This window comes from Miniopterus schreibersii, assembly GCF_964146895.1.
Source record: "Miniopterus schreibersii genome assembly, chromosome: 11".
NCBI lineage: Eukaryota > Metazoa > Chordata > Mammalia > Chiroptera > Miniopteridae > Miniopterus > Miniopterus schreibersii.
Window position 1 is genome coordinate 46,016,376 of NC_138111.1, and position 18,297 is coordinate 46,034,672.

The following is an 18,297-nucleotide window of genomic DNA, read 5'->3' on the forward strand; positions in this document are numbered from 1 at the left end:
ATGATTCCCTGATTCCCAGTGACATTGGTGTAGCCAGTCCCGTGACAGTGTTTGGCCCCCTGCCTCTACTTGCTTCTCCTTCCAGACCTGATGCCCCTGTTTTGTTCCCCTGCAAAGGACTCACGAGGTGGGAGGTGACGGACTGCCATGGAAGTGGTGCAGTGGCAGACAGTCTGGTGGGGAGGAACCATGAAGCCAGAAGCTCCTGGGGTGTCAGTTGTGGGATGGGAACCTAGAATTAAGGCTGCTTTGTCCATTCATTTTTAAGAGAGATTCACATCCTGTCCTTAAGTGATCCTTGCCTAACTCATCCTAAAATATGACATTTTCGAGCTCTCCTTTAAGAACTTTCAGTTCTTTATTGCAATTTTCTGGACTTAATAATCAGGATTAATATTGGCCCAAGATGTACCTGGGATCAGTTAAAAAACATTGATTTGAAAACAATTTGGCTTCCAAAATGTGAGTCCATCAAAAAGTCAGAAGCAGTCATTGATTTCTGGCCATCCTTCTGGAACTTTTGCTTATAAACATTCCATCAGGATATGACATGGGGCTATCATTAAGCCATATGAAGTAGTCTGAGGGTTTGACTTAATGGACTAAGTTTGCTGCACATTGCTAGGGGTACATTGTCTTTCTCTGCTTTCTTTTGTGGGAGAAATTTGTTGCTGTTTCCTGTGTCTCAACAAGATAAATGAACTAATTTAAAATATTTTCCATGCCTCATCTGTCCACTCTGCAAGCTGTCAGTGGGCTTGCATTGGGAGCTTGAGTGCCAGCAGTCCTCAGCCTGTACTGTTATTGTGAAAAAAGAATGTCGTTTCCATAGCAGCGTGGAACGCCTTTGCAAATGTGCTTTATTTTACATTCCTGCGGGATTGGGTAAGAAAGTCGATACATGGTTGAACTTTTTAAAGCACATTTACTTGACTTAAATGAAGTCATTACTTTTTTTTTTTTTTTAATTGAAGAGGTGGGAGAAAATTTTCAAGAATTGTTGAAGGGAAAAATATTTGACATAAGTTAAAAACCAATACAGAAAGAAAGAAGAAAAATATTGGAGTTATTAAAATTTAGAACTATAAACATTAAAATTGGAAAAAGTTAATATTTTCTTAAAATAATATTTCTAATTTTACTGTGTTTTGTGAGAAGAATAATTTTTTCATAAATCATGGAATCTTCACAGGTTATTTTTTTAGTGACTTGAATTTGTTATATATTCCTCCGTAGCACCTTTAAAGGAAAAGTTACATGCAGCGCATCATAGTGGCATAGAACTTTAAGGCATTTTCACCCTCTTGTGTCATGATCGAGTTCCTCATAGCATTTATTTGCTGTATTTGTAGAGAAGGCAAAGCAAAAGAAGTGATAAGTTGAAAAGCATTTTTACTGTTTCTGAGATAGTGCAGATGGTTTCCTTTTGGAATTTCTGAACTTTTTTCTACTAAATAATACATTTTAATGAGTCTTTGGGGGAAGTCATAACTTTACTACACTGCTTATCGCTGCCGCCTGCTCACATGACATAATACTCTTGTGAGGTATAATATTAAAATCATTTCTGGCTAAAAGTGGATTTTGGCTTTTAGCCTAACACTGAGCAAATAACCTTTCCAGGTCAAGTTAAATGTTCCCATAAGCTCCTTAAAACCAAATTTTCCTTGTTAAAAAAAAGTTACCGAGTATAATTCCCGAAGGGTAAGGTATTGAAGCTATTTAAATTAGACTTTAAAAAAAAATCATCCCCATGATTTGCTGGCTTAGCCTTTCTTTTGCTATTTGACGCATAGCACTTTGCTAGGTTTGGAATGAGAGGTCAGAGTTCTCTCAAGGGAGTTCGATGGCCCATCATACGGGTTCAGTTCCTTAGCCTGAACTGTGGCTTAAAACAGAATGCCACCCATTGCCAGCATGCCTTCCCTAGGGATTCCTTGCAGAATCTCTCTCAGGCACCATCTTTGTTGTTGATTGTGACCCCGTTATTGTCCAGGAACTCTAAACCTTCAGCTCTCTCATTATCTCATTATATAAGGCCAGGCTTTCTATGGTTTCCCAATAGGTCAGCCCCAAGGTAGATGAAAATTTGATAGATGCACTCATAACCTCTTCGGAGCTTTCTGTAGGAACTTGACAAGTAGGTTCTTTCTCCTAAATATTTTAACACAGAGACTTTAAAATGGCATTTACCTCTTGTAGAACTATTTTTTTGATAGTGGCATGCAGTATTTTTATTTTATTTGAAAACATCGATTTGGGTTTTATAGAAAAAAAATAATTTATCTCCACAGCTTGTTATCAGTAGGGAATATAGGCATTCTTGGGTGGATGGAAGGTTTATTGGTGGAAAGATTTGAGAAACTATTTTATGATAAAGGATTTCTTTGCATTTTTGCCTCTAGTCAAGTAGATTGCTTGTGGGTTCTTGCTAAGAAAAATAATCCCTTTGGTGCTGCTTTTAATTCGACCAGGTTTAAAATGTTTTCAGAAGAGTTAAGCTTCCTTTAACATTAGTGTCTGGTGTGGTCAAATGAAGGAATGGCTTTGGAATGGGCTAGATTTTTTTTTATGATGCACCATTTGACCTTCCCACAAAAGGTTCCGTACAGTGGATGGGTCAAAACAGTAGCACCGTTTTCATGTGACTTTGTGATGTGTGTTGTACCCCTTTCCCCCAACAGATACAACTTCCTAAGCATATTTTTCTTTGACTGATATTGTAAGAGTTTATGTTTCCTATGATATATATCCAATGTGCTCTACTGTTTCTTTCAAAAAATAGGCACACACCACAATATCAACCCATGGTCATGATTTCTCATATATGGCTTCTGAAAACTACACTTCACCTTCCAGGGGAAGAATTAATTTGCATCATGTTCTTGTTCATTAGGTAAAAGTTTGTAAGATAAAATATAATCCTGGGGGACATTGGCATTTATAAGCAGGTGGGCCATGTTGTGAAAGACCATTATAAAGCCTGAGACCTGGGGGTGAAAAAAACCAAAATCCTCTACTGCTGGGGGCTGTGTTTCAAATCTGCTCCTCTGCTGAGTTCATGAATATTTCAGGTGAACAGAGCAGATGACTCTCTTCCCTGGGCTTTCTGATGGTTTCCAGTGGAAACTTAGTATCTTGCTTTCACAGGAATAGCTTTAACCAGCTCAAGTCCAAAATGAGTCTGAATTTACTTGTGAGGACAGAGGACCCGAACTCTTCCTTCTGTTTCCTCATTTTGCATTAATCTGACCAAGGCCATTTGAAGAGGGTTCCAAGGAATAATGTTTTTCCTGGATAACTTACCATTGAGAAGTACCACTACAATATTGAACTCAATATCGAAGCACTAATACATATAGATAGATAGATGATGTAGATATAGATACAAATACACTTAGAGCAAAGCAGTTTATATTTTAGTACCCTGATGCTTGATGGGCTCCTGTTGCATGGAGCTGCGAAGGGGCTCTCTTTATACATAGGCACACACATGAGAAATGGAAGTGTGTGAATTTCAGGATGAACTAGATTGTCTTCATCTTTTAAGAAAGTAATGTGGATGATAGAAGGCCACACTTTAGTTTTATGATTGCCAGTGAGCCATAATATAAGCAGTAAATGTCTCTCAGAGTATGAACACGTTCTTTCACACATCTGCTTGGGTAATTCACTGTTCTGTTTGAAAGGATCTCACAGAAATGGAATTTTTAAATATTGAGAAAATTCCATTAAGAAATACAGGGAGAGTGAAAAGCTCATTATAAAAGCTACGCCGAGAATAAATCAGATGTGGCCTACCCTGTGAAAAATATTTACTTTTAATAGAAAGGAACTTTTAAAAGAAGTTCTTGTTCTCACCCTTGAAGGTGGTTAGCCAGCTTTTCGTAACATTGTGGATAATGTAGGTAAAGTTTTGCTATTTTCATGAAGAAAGCCTGCATGTTTGGAATTCCCTTACTCCTCTGTTGCAGCTATACCTTTTTGTGACCTGTTATTGGCTAGTTCCAAAGGCAGGGAAACTGAGGGCACGTTGTGTCTTTGGTTCATTGTGGGAGTAAGTCTGCGATAGGAGAGGAAAACAGTGAGGTCTAACTGTGTCATGGTTTATGCCATATCTTTTATTATTATTGTAAGAACAATAAAACAACAACCTTAAGAAAAAGAAAAAAAACAGCATTCCATTAATCTAAAAATGATGTTCTTAATTTTTCCTTGTTCCTTGGAATCTCTGTTCATATGTGTGCGTATGTATGCATATACTCTCTGTGTTCATAGTGATTGTAGGCATTTTTATTCTCTGTCCAGGTTCTTAACTCCTTTGTTTCATGGACTCCTTTTGGTAAGGACTATGGATCTCTTTTTAGAAAAAAATGTTTTTAAATATTTAAAATAAAATACACAGGTTTACAGAGGAAGCAGTAATATCAAAATGCATTTATTAAAATATGTTAAAAATTTGTGATATGATAATGTGCTTTTCTATCAGTACACTAAATAACAACATGTGGCACATCCATAGTTATATAACTTCTGAGTAATTATGAGCATAAAGATTTTGAAACTGTTTGTGGATATGATTGTGGCAGGGAGGAGGGCCAGGGCAATTGAGGAATTTCAGCCGTGATGGTTCCTGCTATCTGGGTGAAGGAAGAGGTTCAGTTGTCTTTAGAATGTGAGGAGTTGGGCTGGGGTTGGAGAGGGATAAGGTTTTGACTTAGCTTTGACTATGTCTTGTTACTGTGCGAAACCTTCTTTTAACCCTGAGAACCCCTTCATGAAGAGAAGTTGCTGTCATCATCTTTACTTGACCACCGTGGCAACTAAGCTGAGAGAATTACCCACAAATAGGTCATTGAAAAAATATTGACCATTTACTAGTCCTCAAAGGAATGTCCTGATTCGTAATGCAATGGGAGGCCACAGTGGGGAAAGCATTTGGATTCAGTCCCAAACCTTTGACCAGAGACTGTTTTACTGCCTTTGTCCACTCCCTAAATTAGTAAAGATAAAAAGAATTTCTAAGTGATCCTAAGGGCCACTTGAGATTGGAAATCCCAAATTTGTCTTATCTAGAAGACAAATCCTCAAACTCATTGTTTGGTGATTTTTCTCCTTAAGCAACCATCTGAGACACTTGAACCGAGCAAGGCGGTAGTTAGTAGCTACAGAAGAAGGGATGGGCTCTGGACTGGACAGTCTGTGTTCACACGGAGAACCATACCCTGAATCAGCCTCTCTCAGGGCACAGTTATCTCTACCAGAGAGATCCTTCCTCTGAAAGGTCACCTGGGACACACCTGCTCTCACTGACTTTGTAGCTTTTCATCACTGCTTCCTCAGTCTTTTTTGGAGACATGATGCCAAGGTGTTTTAATTTAAGCATTAACTTTCTCAATGTGATCTGCTGCTGGTATAATTGAAAGGCAAAGAGGTTGGGGCAGGCCACAGACAGAACAGTCCATGGGTGACAGTTTCTAATAAGGGTCAGATGTACTCAGAGGCCTTGAGACAGCTTTTGGTGTTCAGAGCAGAAAGCACACTCCAGCATAGCAACCTGTGCACTTATCAAAGAAAAATGACGAAATCTCTTTATTTTTCCTTTTAGTGACCATTCAAGTAAGTTCCATTCACCACAATAAGTATATGCAGCAGGAATGTATTTAAATGGTTAAAAAATGCCTGTGGGAAGTTGGATAAGAGAGAGGTGCTTAAAACCTGACTTGTGGGATTGAAATCCTCCTTGCAGACAAGTAAATGGGAGGTGCATTTACTGTTTAGTCCTTGACCTCACCAGTGAATGCAGTTTCAGTAAATATACTGAAAATGGATTTGAAAAACCATACACACCTCTCTAAACTACACTGAACAAAACAGCATTGCGCCTTTCATGGGGTTGAGTGTTTCCACTGCCCCAAAACAAATATTACTAAGGCTGATTAGTCTTTGTCTTTGATTTGTTCTGTGTTTTTGGTCAGATATCTTAGGCCTTCAGGCTCGAGGCCAGAAATAAATAGAAATGTGTCCTAATCCATGATTTGATAATGCTAATAGAAATCCTCCTAAGTTATAAGTAACTTCACAAATATGAGTAGGTTTTTATAGTGTAAAGAGCACACACATCAGTGACTTTAGCAGGCCCTAGTTGTACCAAAAAGGACAGAGTACCTTTTTTAAAAAAAAAATATACCTTTATTGATTTCAGAGAGGAAGGGAGAGGGAGAGAGAAAGATAGGAACATCAATGATGAGAGAGTTATTGATCGGCTGCCTCCTGCACACCCCAGACTGGGGATCGAGCCCACAACCCGGGCATGTGCCCTGACTGGGAATCGGACCCTGATCACCTGGATCCTAGGTCAACGCTCAACCGCTGAGCCACGCCCGGCTGGGCCAGAGTACCCTTTTTTTTTTTAAGTAAACAGTTCAGTAATTCCAAGGTCTAGTAAATGCCTTATTCAGGGAGAGTAAGAGTTTCTGTTTGATCTCTTGTAAACAGTAATTTCAAATAATGACATTTCCTCTAGGAAACAGGTACTCTTTAATATTAAGAAATAAAAGTGCAAAAGTACTTAGAGATGTTTATTTTGTGGTTTAGGAGACTTGCTTTCCCTGCCTGTCAGCTGAGAGATGTTTAGTGACAATAAGTACTCAAGAGGATTTGTTCTACAGCTCTCTATATGCTGTAATTGTATACCATCTTTGCCCTTTAAATTTGAAATAAACTCGAAATAAGGGGTGGAACCCAAACAGGCTGTTAGAGAAGTAGAAATGATAAGTGATTGATTTTTCTCAGCTTAGATAACATTGCCTATTTTGTGATCCAGCAAATGCTGCTCTATACTATTAGCAAAATGACTCTTTCAACATGAGATTGTGATGTTGCCTTAAATAGTTAATTTATTTACAAATGCTGCTTATTATGTCTGGGTTTTCTGATAGCCCTGGTAGTAGTAAGTGCAGAGGGAAAGCTCTGTTTTTTGCTGAGGGGCGTGTAGGAAAGAAAGGCGGGAACCATTCAGAGGCTAGCCTGTTCCCCCATGACCTCCTCGCTCCTTCACTTCTGTTTGTTCCTGCCGTGTTGTTTTTGCTGCTCTGTGACTTGCCGATGTGCCTGTGCTGAGCTGGAATTCAGAATCAGGTCTGACTTCCTAGTTCATGCTTCTAACGACTGTGAAATACTGTCCACATAGGGAAGACAGGAGGACTGTGGCTATTTGGTCATGATACTCCCCAGATCCTTATTTTGTACACTGTGCAAGTGCCTTTGATAATAAGATGAGTAGACTTTGTCCAACCTCAAAGGAGCAAAAGACAGTCAAGCAAAGAGATATACCTGAACAATAGGCATTCTTAGCCAAAGGTCATTCTGATTTTCTGTGTGGGCTGCTCTGGAGAGTGCCTTGGTTACCTGAGGTTGAAACCTGAGCCACTCAGAAAATTGTAATAAAATAGTAGTCCTAAAAATTAGCTGCCACTACTAAGCCACCATCATTCTTCCGCCTTGGCCAGTAAAAGTGAGATTTATGCCAGGATGCTACTGTCCAAGATCTCCTGAGCTCTTGCCTTTCTAGCCTGTCATCCCTTAGCTGTGCTCACACTTCTTAACTCAATTTTGCCTCATGGTTTCTACCTCTGAGCTTTGTTAAAACCATCTAGAATGTTTTTCCTCCCTCCTCATTCCACCACATGTGCATTGGCTGATACCTGCTCGTTCTTCAAGGTGAGCTCGCAGTCCACCTGCTCTTGCTGACTTCCCTAGTTCTCTAAAACCCTGCTGGGTAGTTTCTCCAGCCACATGGCAGATCCTGTGTCCTGCCACTGCTGGCTCTGCCATGAGCAGCATGTCCCCAACACCCTCCAGGGCCGTGTCTAACCAGGGGTAGAAACACTGCACACAACTCTGAACTCCAAGAAGTGAATTACAGGCACCTTCTGACTTTGGAGAAACTCCATTTTACTTTATTATGAGTTCTCAGGAGCCAGACCGATGGAACTGACCCAGCAGTGCCTGGACTTGGTGACTCGTGCTCGTGGCCCTCTGTTCTGAGTGGTGCATGGGTTGCCTGCCACGTGCCCTGAGCTATTGGCAGATCATATCTGCTTCCTTGTCCTTAGCTGACGGTCATGAAGTTCTTCCTCCCATAGATCTTCTCAGGAGAAGAATGGTGGACACGCTGGAGTGGAGGCAGGGAACTAGCCGTGGTGCACATGCTGGCCTCACTTTTGTTCAGCTAGTCCAACTCTCCTTCCAAGTCCAGGAGCACATTATCTTGCTTATTATAATTACCACTGCACAGCTTTTGTTACAGCTAGTTTTGTATGCCAGATTAAGCTCCTTGAATACATGGATTGTTTATTGTTTATTTTTGTATCTCCTCACACTTTGTATAATGCCTTTTATATAGAAGATATTTAATAAGTATTAAAATGACTGAAAGAATGAATTAACACACTATGTAAGGAAACAATCATTCATTTAGTCAATGGCTATTTATTGAGCACCTGCTATGTGCAGTCAGTGTTCTAGTGCTGGGATTAAAAGTTTTTTCCAGAAAGATTCCTCTTTGATCGTCTTCCCTGTGGTGCATCTGCTCATCCAAAATGAAAGGAAGTGTGATTGGGCTCTTCACATAGTACATTTCAAGAGTCATTTGTTAATTTGTCAGTTTGTGTCTGAACTGCTATGGCCTTTCCAGTGCCGGCATTCTTTTGTGATTCTTATTTAGCAGTTCTCAGGGCTGATAATGACTTTCTAGCCTTGTTTTGAGTAAGTGCAGCCTCTCTCTGACCCCTGCCACCTTGCCCGTTCTTCTAGCTCTGACGCTTGGCCTGGCTGAGCTCATTCTTCCGCCCTTTCCTCTTCAGCCTGCTCCTTGACTTTTTCTTAGCTTCTCACCTTTTGCAGGGTGAATCTCAGCAAACAAAAGGCAATGAGATAAATGGCTTCTGATACATATCATAAGTAAGGATTTAATTCAACACACTTGACATCATGAGCCATTTATTTTAATGCTCTGAACTTGAAGTGTAGAAATAACTTTTCTTGGGGGTGGGCAGTGGAGAGACAGAGGACTTATGTTGTGAGCTGATGCATATTCAGGATTGAGTTTTACTGTGTCATTTCATCATGTCTGCTATTCGATGGCTGAGATCTGAACAGTTCCATGTGGCTAACGTGGTATGAGTCTACATATTAATTGTTGCCTCTCACAAAAGCAGCCCAAACCCTACAGGATCAGTCCACTTTGGACATAGGTTTTCTTTTTTACTGATTTTTAGAGAGAGAGGAAAGGAGAGGAGAAGAGAGAGATAGAAACATCGATGAGAGAGCAACATCTGTTGGCTGCCGCCTGCACACTCCCTACATGGGGATCAAACCTGCAACCCAGGTTTGTGTCCTGACCTGTAATTGAACCAGCAACCCCTTGGTGCATGAGTTGATGCTCAACCACTGAGCCACACCAGCAGGGCAAGGGACGTGGGTTTTCAGTGTTCCCCTTTCTGTCCCTCCCCAACTGCTCTTTAGCTCCCTGGACAAACTGATTTCTCTTGGTGTCAATCTTCTCCTCTCTCTGCTCCTTCTGAACCTTGTTCTTATAACAGCTGTTGCATTCTGCTTACCTTCAGCTAAATTGTCTGTTTTCTCCCCTAGACGGTAAGCTCCTTGCTGTAGAACTCAGAACAGTATCATATCAGTGTCCCCCCAGCGCTGGCCTATACTGGCACATGAGTGATTGACTTAATGATACTAATGAGCAGAGCATAAATTTTTTGAGTTAAAAAAAAAGATTCTGCTTTAAAACCTGCATTAAAGACTTGGAGCAGAGTTAAACTTTCAGCCTCAATCCTCTGACTTGCCCACAAGAACAGTGGCATTCATTGAGTCCAGCATTATTCCCTGTTTTGTGTTGGGAATGTTAGCTTGCTGTGTAGTGCTTGGGGGGGGAAGTGTCTTTGGAGAGCAAAAGGAAAAAGGAATTAGCTAATATGTCATTATCATTAGCTTGTTATTTGTCTGATAGGGAAGCACTAATTAAAATAAAAAGCATTTGTGCCTGTTTTGGAATTACCTACCTATTTATGGAAGAAAAAAAGGAATCATAAAATTGGCAAAACATCAATAAAATTATACTACAAATCATATTAAAAGAAAAAAAAGGGAAGGGGACGTGCTTTGAACCTCCAACTCCTTCACAGCTCATCATTTCTTGATGCCCTTTGCCAGACTGTATGCTGAAGGAACCTAATGATACACAAAGCCTCATTGCCAGATACTTCATTAATTCCTCAATCCATTAGGAGCCTTAATGGCCTATGCCATTGGAATGAGTATGGAAATCCAGTCCTCCAAGAAAGTACAGTGCCCTATAAATCATACTCGCCTGAGGATTCTCTCAGCCCTTGACACAGAAGAAGAGATGAAAAATATTGTACTTCCTGAATTCCCTTATACTATGGAGACTCTCAGTAATAGACACCTTTTAACCCTTTCACTCTCTAACCCAGTAGTTCTCCAAGTGTGACTGACCCCTGGATCAACATCCTCAGCATCACTGGGAACTTGTTAGAAATGCTGCTGCCCCCTCCCCTTCAGAAGCTCTGGGGGTGGTGCCAGCAATCTGTGTGTTAAAAAGGCTTCCCAGGTATTCCAAAGTGCTCTAACATCCCTGTGACATAGTTATATAATGAGGCGTCTTTTTTCACTGTTGAGAAAATAAAGGAGAGGTCCATAACTTGACAAAAAGTCTTGACTGGATTCAGTATAATTCAGCAAACATTGACTGAGCAGCTGCTATGTCTTGGGCATCCTTACTGGGAAGCCATAAAGGTGAACAACACTTTAAAGTCACTCTTAGTGTCATCTGTGTCAGCACTTTCCTGGTGTGCTATGTTCGTCTCCCTGGATGTCAGCCTCTCCTTGACTTTGTGTAAAGCACCCAGCGTGATGGTTCTCTAGACTGCCTCATTTGACTTCTCAAACCTCCTTTATTAATTGTTGTCCAGAAATTGTCTTCTCATCCCTTTCACTGGCACCCCATTAAACTGTAGGAAGAATGGCCCTGTCTGTCTGAATCTTCCCTGCATTTAAATGCCCAGTAATCTTACTGTCCACCAGCTCCCCTCTATGCCCATCCCGCTAGAAACGGCGTCATCTACCCTCATCCATTTTTAGACTTAGGCAGCTGCTAGAGAGGTTCTTTCCCACAGAAGACAGAATGTCCAACCCTGACCTTGAGCTAAATAGAGTAGTTCTATTTAGAGGAAGATATAGAATCTCTGTCAATGAGTAATGAGTAAAACACACTCAAAATTTACCTTCCTCCTAATAGCCACTTCTCTAGCCCACTACTCACCATCCTTTGTCTCTGTTTCTATGGCTCCTGTCAATGTAAGAAATATGCAAACCTGTAGAGAATTTTAATGAGTTTATTTGAGCCGAACTGATTACAATGGAAGCAAAATCTCAGTGGATTGAGAATATGCTCTGGAGAATGGCAGTTTTGCAGTTTATTTAATAAATGTTACAATCAAAGGAGGAGGTGAGGTGTAAGGAGGATTACATGAAATTCGTTGGTGGTAGATTAGGAAGGCGTGGGGTGAGGGGGTGGGGAGGGAAGCAGGGGAATCTCTGAGATTGGATAAAGAGTAAAATGAAGAGACAAAATACTATTTTACATTGCAGCACACTGAGATGGTATTTGGGCAACAAGATAACAGTGAGGGTTTCATTTCTAATGGGAGATTGTACCCTAAGGGGTCTGGAAAAAGGGGATTTACTCTAACATTCCAAAGGTATGTTATAGTAGATGCCAAAAGGACAATAGGCTCACTTAAGGTAAAGACTGACCTTTGTCGAGGAAGATACTGGCCTAGGACATGACTACCTGTCGTGCTTTCTTTTAATTAGGAAGTTTTAATTTCAGACCATCCTATGTGGTTACTTTAGGTCTCTGATTTTGTAACGCCACCATGCAGACCTCCCCTGAGCTTCTCAGGTTTAGCATGGGGCCCCTTCATCCACACTTCCTTATAGTTTGTGGGGTTTTTTTCCTCATAGTCTGTCGTTTATCTACCTTGCTGCTAGAATGACCTAATTTCTTAAATACTCATTTTCTATCACTTCATAGCTTACTAACTTCAAATATGTGCCCCTGGGCTATAGCAGGGGCCACAAACTAAGGCATGTGCTTGATGTTGTAAATAAAGTTTTATTAGAACATAGTTATACCCATCATTTGTGGATTATCTGTGGCTTCTTTTATACTACAATGGCAGAATTGAGTATTTGCAGCTGGTACTGTGTGGCACATAAGCCTAAAATATTTATTTATTATCTGGTACTTTAAGAAAAAGTTTGCTAACCCTGGTCTATAAGATAAAGTTTAGTCTTTTTACACTTCACATAATTTCTAATATATTTGGTCTTAGTTCTACTAATTTATAATGTGCTTTCTTTTTGCTCATTGTTGTTCTATGTTTCTATTTCCTTTTATTTTTTCTTACTGTTTTTTTCTTACAAGATTAGTTAATTGGTACTTTTACCCTTTTCCCAGACAATTCAAGAATGTTTGAACATTTAAAACTTCACTTTTACCACTTTCTCCTTATATGCTACTATTGTCATCTGTTTAAATTTTCTCTATATTTAAAATCCAGAGACATAAATTACTGTTATTGCTTATGAAGTCAATATTCGTTTAGATTTATCTACATATTTAGCATTTTGGATGCTTTTTTACTTCTTCATTCATACTTCTGATCCTTGAATGGTGAAAAGAAAAAATCTTTATGTTTGCCCTCACATTTGAATGATAATTAGACTGGATATAGACCAAATTTAGTTTTCCTTTAGAAGCTGGAAGACATTGGTTCATTGTCTTTTAGCATTCACTGTTGCAGATTAGAGATCTGATGGTAAGCTGATTTTTCTGTTCTCTGGAAGGTTTTGGGATTTTCTCTTTTTATTTGGAGGTCTAAGATGTGTCTAGGATGCATTTAGGTGATTTTTAAAAAATTAATCTTACATGTTAGGCCTTTTTCAGGTCTCAGAATTTTCTGTTATTTTCTCTTTTTCTGTTCATCTAGAATTCCTTTTAGAAGGAATGAACATTTGGATTGCTTCTGCATATGGTGTAGCATTTGTGTTCCATTTTTCTTCTTTTTGATATTTTCTTTTATGTCCTATATAATCTCTAGGCCCCATCTTCCAGTTGTTAATTTGATCTTCAGTGGGATCCATTCCAATATTCACATCTTGATTGGTTTTCATAATAATATTTTTAAATTCTTAGAGGTACCTGTGTAGTTGTTTCTGTTTTTTAAAATTGGTGGGGCATATTTAGAATCTCTATCATAATTTAGAATCTCTATCATAATCTCTATATACCTCTTTCAAATTCCTCTTCTGTTTCTACTTACCTGACTCCTTAAGTCAGAAATTCTTCTGTTTATTAATTATGGCACCTCTCTTCAATGGCATTGGTTTTCCTCAAATGTTTGTGGTTTTTAAAGTATCTTTTGGTATTTTGTGGCACACCTTGGGTGCACTTGTTCTTTCCTCAACCCAGTGAAAACCCACTTCTCTTGTTGAACGATGGGTCCATGGGACTTGGATTCAGATCAAATCAGGTTATTTCACATGCTGATGATTAGAGGCAGGGTGGTACATAGGGCTGGCCCGACAGGTAGTTTGTCTTTTACACATTCGCACCCACTCTTGACATTGGTTTTGTCAGAACTGCCCCCTCACAGATACCCACTAATAGCTTTTTGCTGGGGATCTGCTACACCCTTTCTTATTAGTGCTGTTATGGTTTCATTCTTTTTCCTATATCTTTATTTAGGGTTTGGGACTAGAGGGATGGTAGCTGGGGCTGACTGAGCCCACCGTCTTGATCCAGTCAGTCATTGTGTTTCTTTCTTTCTTTTTTTATTAAATATGTTTTTATTGATTTCAGAGAGAGGAAGGGAGAGGGCGAGAGAGATAGAAACATCAGTGATGGAGAGAATCATTGATTGGCTGCCTCCTGCATGCCCCCGACTGGGAATCGAGCCCGCAACCCAGGCATGTGCCCTGACCGGGAATCGAACCGTGATCTGTTTGATCATGGGTTGATGCTCAACCACTGAGCCACATCAGCCAGGCAGTCATTGTGTTTCTTTAAAGCCTTCTTCCCAATGTTGCCCCTAAGCATAACACATCGCAGCAGTCATTGTAGTTCCATATAGTGCTTTGTCATTAATTCTTTCACAGCACTTATTCCACTGTAACATTCTTGAGAAGTGTCTTATTTGTCCTACTCTTTGCCTTACTGAATTAAACTCTGTAGCCCAGACATGTGTAGCTGTCAAATTGCCACAGATGCTTCAGCCAGGGGAGAAAACTGGTTTAGTAGTAAGTGAAATGGGGTTTGGAAATACAGCAAGCCCTAAAATAAGAAGTAGTTTCATTCAAAGTCGTTTCTTTGTAATATTGATGAGATGCTGTAAGAATTTAACTCTTATTTATATCTATTAGCCTATGGTAAAATTGGTTTCATTATTCACCCTTTTGCTTAAAGTCACACAGCCTATCAACATCAGCTGAGAGACTATACTGCAGGATACAGACTGGCTTCCCTGCTGGGTTTTGTATAGTTCTGTATCTCAGCAGGAATCTATTTGATGTTTTAGTCAAACTTCTCAACTTTGTGAATAAACATCTTCCAAAGCATTGTGTTACAGTAGTCTGTAGTAGCAATTTTCAACCTTTTTCATCTCATGGCACACATAAACTAATTACTAAAATTCCTTGGCACACCAAAAATATTTTTTGCTGATCTGACAAAAAGTAGGTATAATTTTGATTCATTCACACTGAATAGCTGCTGTTGCATTGGCTGTTGTCATTTTTTTTATTTGACAATCTAAGGGAAAGGAGGTCAGTACCCCTGACTAAATAGTCAGGTATTGCATGTTTTAAAAGTTCTTGCGACACACTGATTTTATCCTTAGAAGTGACCACCTCTGGTCTTCCTTGGAAAGGAGGGGCACTTCCCTTAATAGATTCCAAGGATCGAATCCTCCTGGGCTTAAGTGTATTCTTTCTGTCTCCTTCACCCTTTCTGGAGGGCCTCTGTTTAATGAAGTTGATGGTGGAGGAGGCTGAGAGTTACTAACTCGTTAATTAGTTAAGTCATAATACTCTTAAAAAATCCTGTTTAATTAGGAAAGTAGGAAACAAGTTCTCATTTGATACATCTGTTAATATCTGAACTTATTCAAATGCTGACCTCTTGAAAGATTGTCTGATTATGCTTGGGGCTCCTGATATGAGTTTTGCTATTATATCTGTCATCCCATTTCAAATGATTAGATTTGTCAAAAAGATATCAACGTACCAAGAATTACCAAGAACGTATTGAAACTAACACCGAAAAGATATAAAGATAAGATGCTAAATAATGCTTTTATTCAGATTATAATGGGTCTTTTTTAGTTCTATGGTATGCTCTCTCTCCCTTTCTGTAATTTCTTAATTAGCTAAGCCACATACTTATCACTCCCCCACTTAAAAATATTTAATTGTACATTAAATCCAGATGTATGGGAGGATCAGATAAATGCCTGGGATGTAGGACCCTTATGGGGACTAGTGAGAGATAATACTGCTGAGACGGGCCATGGAGGGCCTTTTGTAAGCTTTCCTCTTCCATCTCATGCTGTTCCTTTTTTTCTAGAATGTCTGAGAGATAAGGAGAAGCCATTGAAGAACGTTAAACAGAGGGTAACATAGGATTTATGTTGTAAAGACATCACTCTGGCAGGTCTGGAGAAGATGAATTGAAATAGAAGAGGGAGAGATCAGTTAGGAGGCCATTACTATGCTGGGCAAGACAACATGGACAGAGGCAGAGGCAGTGGCAGTTGGTATAGATGCGCAGGGAGAGATCAGAGCAAGATTAAGGTGCAGAATCTGTAAGACTGAAGTGGCTGATTAGATGTGAAGGCAAAGAAGAGTTAGAAGATAAGTGCACATCGATTCTTGCAGCTCTGTGATAAAATATTACAGCCCCCAAAAGGCATTGAATTTAAGTACCTTTTTTTTTTTTGTCCCAGGAAGGAAAATGTACCTATAAAAGAAGAGCAGTTACAGCGGCTTTTGATCAGATTGTAGACCTTTTTATCCTTAGGAATGAAAAGTTGAGCTTTTTGATCATTCTGTTTCTTTTTCTGAACCTAACCTATGTTGTTCTACAACCATTTCCCCCCAACCCAAGTATTAGTTCACAAATCTTATATTTAGTGAAGCTGTTTTATTTTTCCCATCTCTCATAACAATTGCACTGATGATGTTTAGTGCTAATTGTATGCAATTTAATTTTCAGATTGTAGTAATCATTATTGCTGTTTTTATTTTCATTCTCTCTTCCCCAGGCATAGTCAGCTATAGATACTCAACAAAATTATGCCCTTTGGGATGATTTTCAATTCTCTCACTTTGGGAGGTACATTTTTGTCAGTCATGAAGGGTTCAGATTTGGATTATTAAACAATTGAACCACTAGTTTTCACATTGGACCATTTAACACTTTTACATTTTCTTGCAAATGGAAAACATAGTCCATCTGTGTGCTATTTGAGTACTTTTGAAGACCTCATCTAATTTAGGCGAGTGTGTGCCTGTGCTCCAAACCTACATTCTCTCTCTGGATGTACAGAAAGGCCTGCCATGCAGGAAATAAAAGAAGTAGCTTCAGCATTCATGGGTGCACTCTTGGGCCTTTTCCTCAGCTCTGTGCCTGGAGAACCATGTACGAAAGGCTTGGCTTTTCCTAACTACAAGAAGTATTTCAACATATGCCTGGAAGTGTGTGACCATAGCAGTATGTTTTCTTGAAAGTGTACAGCTTATATTGCCACAGTTGCTATCACTACTTGGGCCCCTGGAGGGTCACGACTTGTTGATGTAATGAGTTTTCTTCATCTCTAATAGGTATTATTCTCTCAAGTGTGGAAATTGGCTGAGTTACAGAGTTTGAATTGATGCCCTTCTTTGTTTTAACCCTCCAGAAATGCATCTTCTGCAGACATCGGGTTAAGAAGGTCTCTGGAGCCTGCATCCAGTGTTCTTACGGCCGCTGCCCGGCCTCCTTCCATGTCACATGTGCTCATGCCGCCGGGGTGCTGATGGAGCCTGACGATTGGCCATATGTGGTGAACATCACATGCTTTCGACATAAGGCAAACCCAAATGTGGTAAGGCCTGCTCTTCCTTCCCTGATGCTGAGACTGTATATGAATTTTTTCCTGGGCCAGCATACTCTACTCTGTAATGTTACTCATTGTTGACATTTCTGGACTTGAGGTGTGGGTTTCTTGAGGGCAGGGATTATGCAATATTATTATTATATTTGCCCAGGACCAATCAGTGTCTGGAGCATGTTAGACATATACAGATTTATTGAGCTGAATGAGTGAATGAACAGATGAATGCAAAAAATGTGTTATGCCTGTTTTGGTTTTGGATTTGTATAAGGGCTGCTGAGTGTGGTTATATAGACTGTGCACTGCAGTGTCCAGGGTGAGGGTGAGATCATTTCTGGGAGAGAGTGATGTGAAAGCTACACCTGAGATTATGCAGTGCCTAATCTATACAACTGTACAGTCTGGCCTTGGGGTTGTAGTTCATCCCTTCTAGAAGAAGCAAAGAGAGCAACATAGTAAAGCAAGAGGAGGTGGTCGTGCATGTTGGGGACCTTGCTGTTCGTGATTGAATAAAGTAGGCGAAGCATGGAGGCCCTGGGAGGGATGAGGGCAGTCTCAGAAAAGCAGTAATGTTGAAGAGAAGTATAGAGATCAATTTTTTCTACCTGACCATCTCACTCAGGACTGTACCTATTTCTGGGGAAAGAGTGTTTGCAACCAAATAGCATGTGAATTTAACTATAATTTAGCTTACCTGTCCTGGGTGAATGGAATCTTTCCTCTGTTTTAAATGTTTAGAAATGTTATGACAGTGTAGATAGTTGCTATGCTTTTGTTATCTTTCCAATTCACAGTAATTGTTTTTGGTTGTCAGTGAGGAAGCGAAAGCATTGTATTGAAGCTCAGCTTCACTAGCTTGCTGTCCTTTGTTATCCCTGGGAGGCTTGGCCACAGACTATTTGCAGCCTAACATGCTTGTCCTATGTCTCTAATAACCTCCTGTGAGCAGCCTCCCAAGTTGTCAGTATGGGCTTGGGGAGCCATGACCCATACACAACAAGTCTTGCAGCTTTTTAATGATTCCGGCAACTTCCATGGGCGTTTTGAG

At 39.9% G+C, this 18,297-nt stretch overlaps 1 protein-coding gene across 2 annotated transcripts in view; it reads left to right on the forward strand.

Annotated features, from left to right (window-relative positions):
* Window positions 1-18,297, forward strand: part of KDM4C (lysine demethylase 4C) — a 306,318-nt gene that overhangs the window by 235,463 nt on the left and 52,558 nt on the right. For both annotated transcript variants that reach the window (XM_081151625.1, XM_081151626.1), the window contains one exon: window positions 17,055-17,240. In XM_081151625.1, coding sequence (XP_081007751.1) covers window positions 17,055-17,240 — 186 coding nt within the window. The remainder of the gene's footprint in view (window positions 1-17,054; window positions 17,241-18,297) is intronic.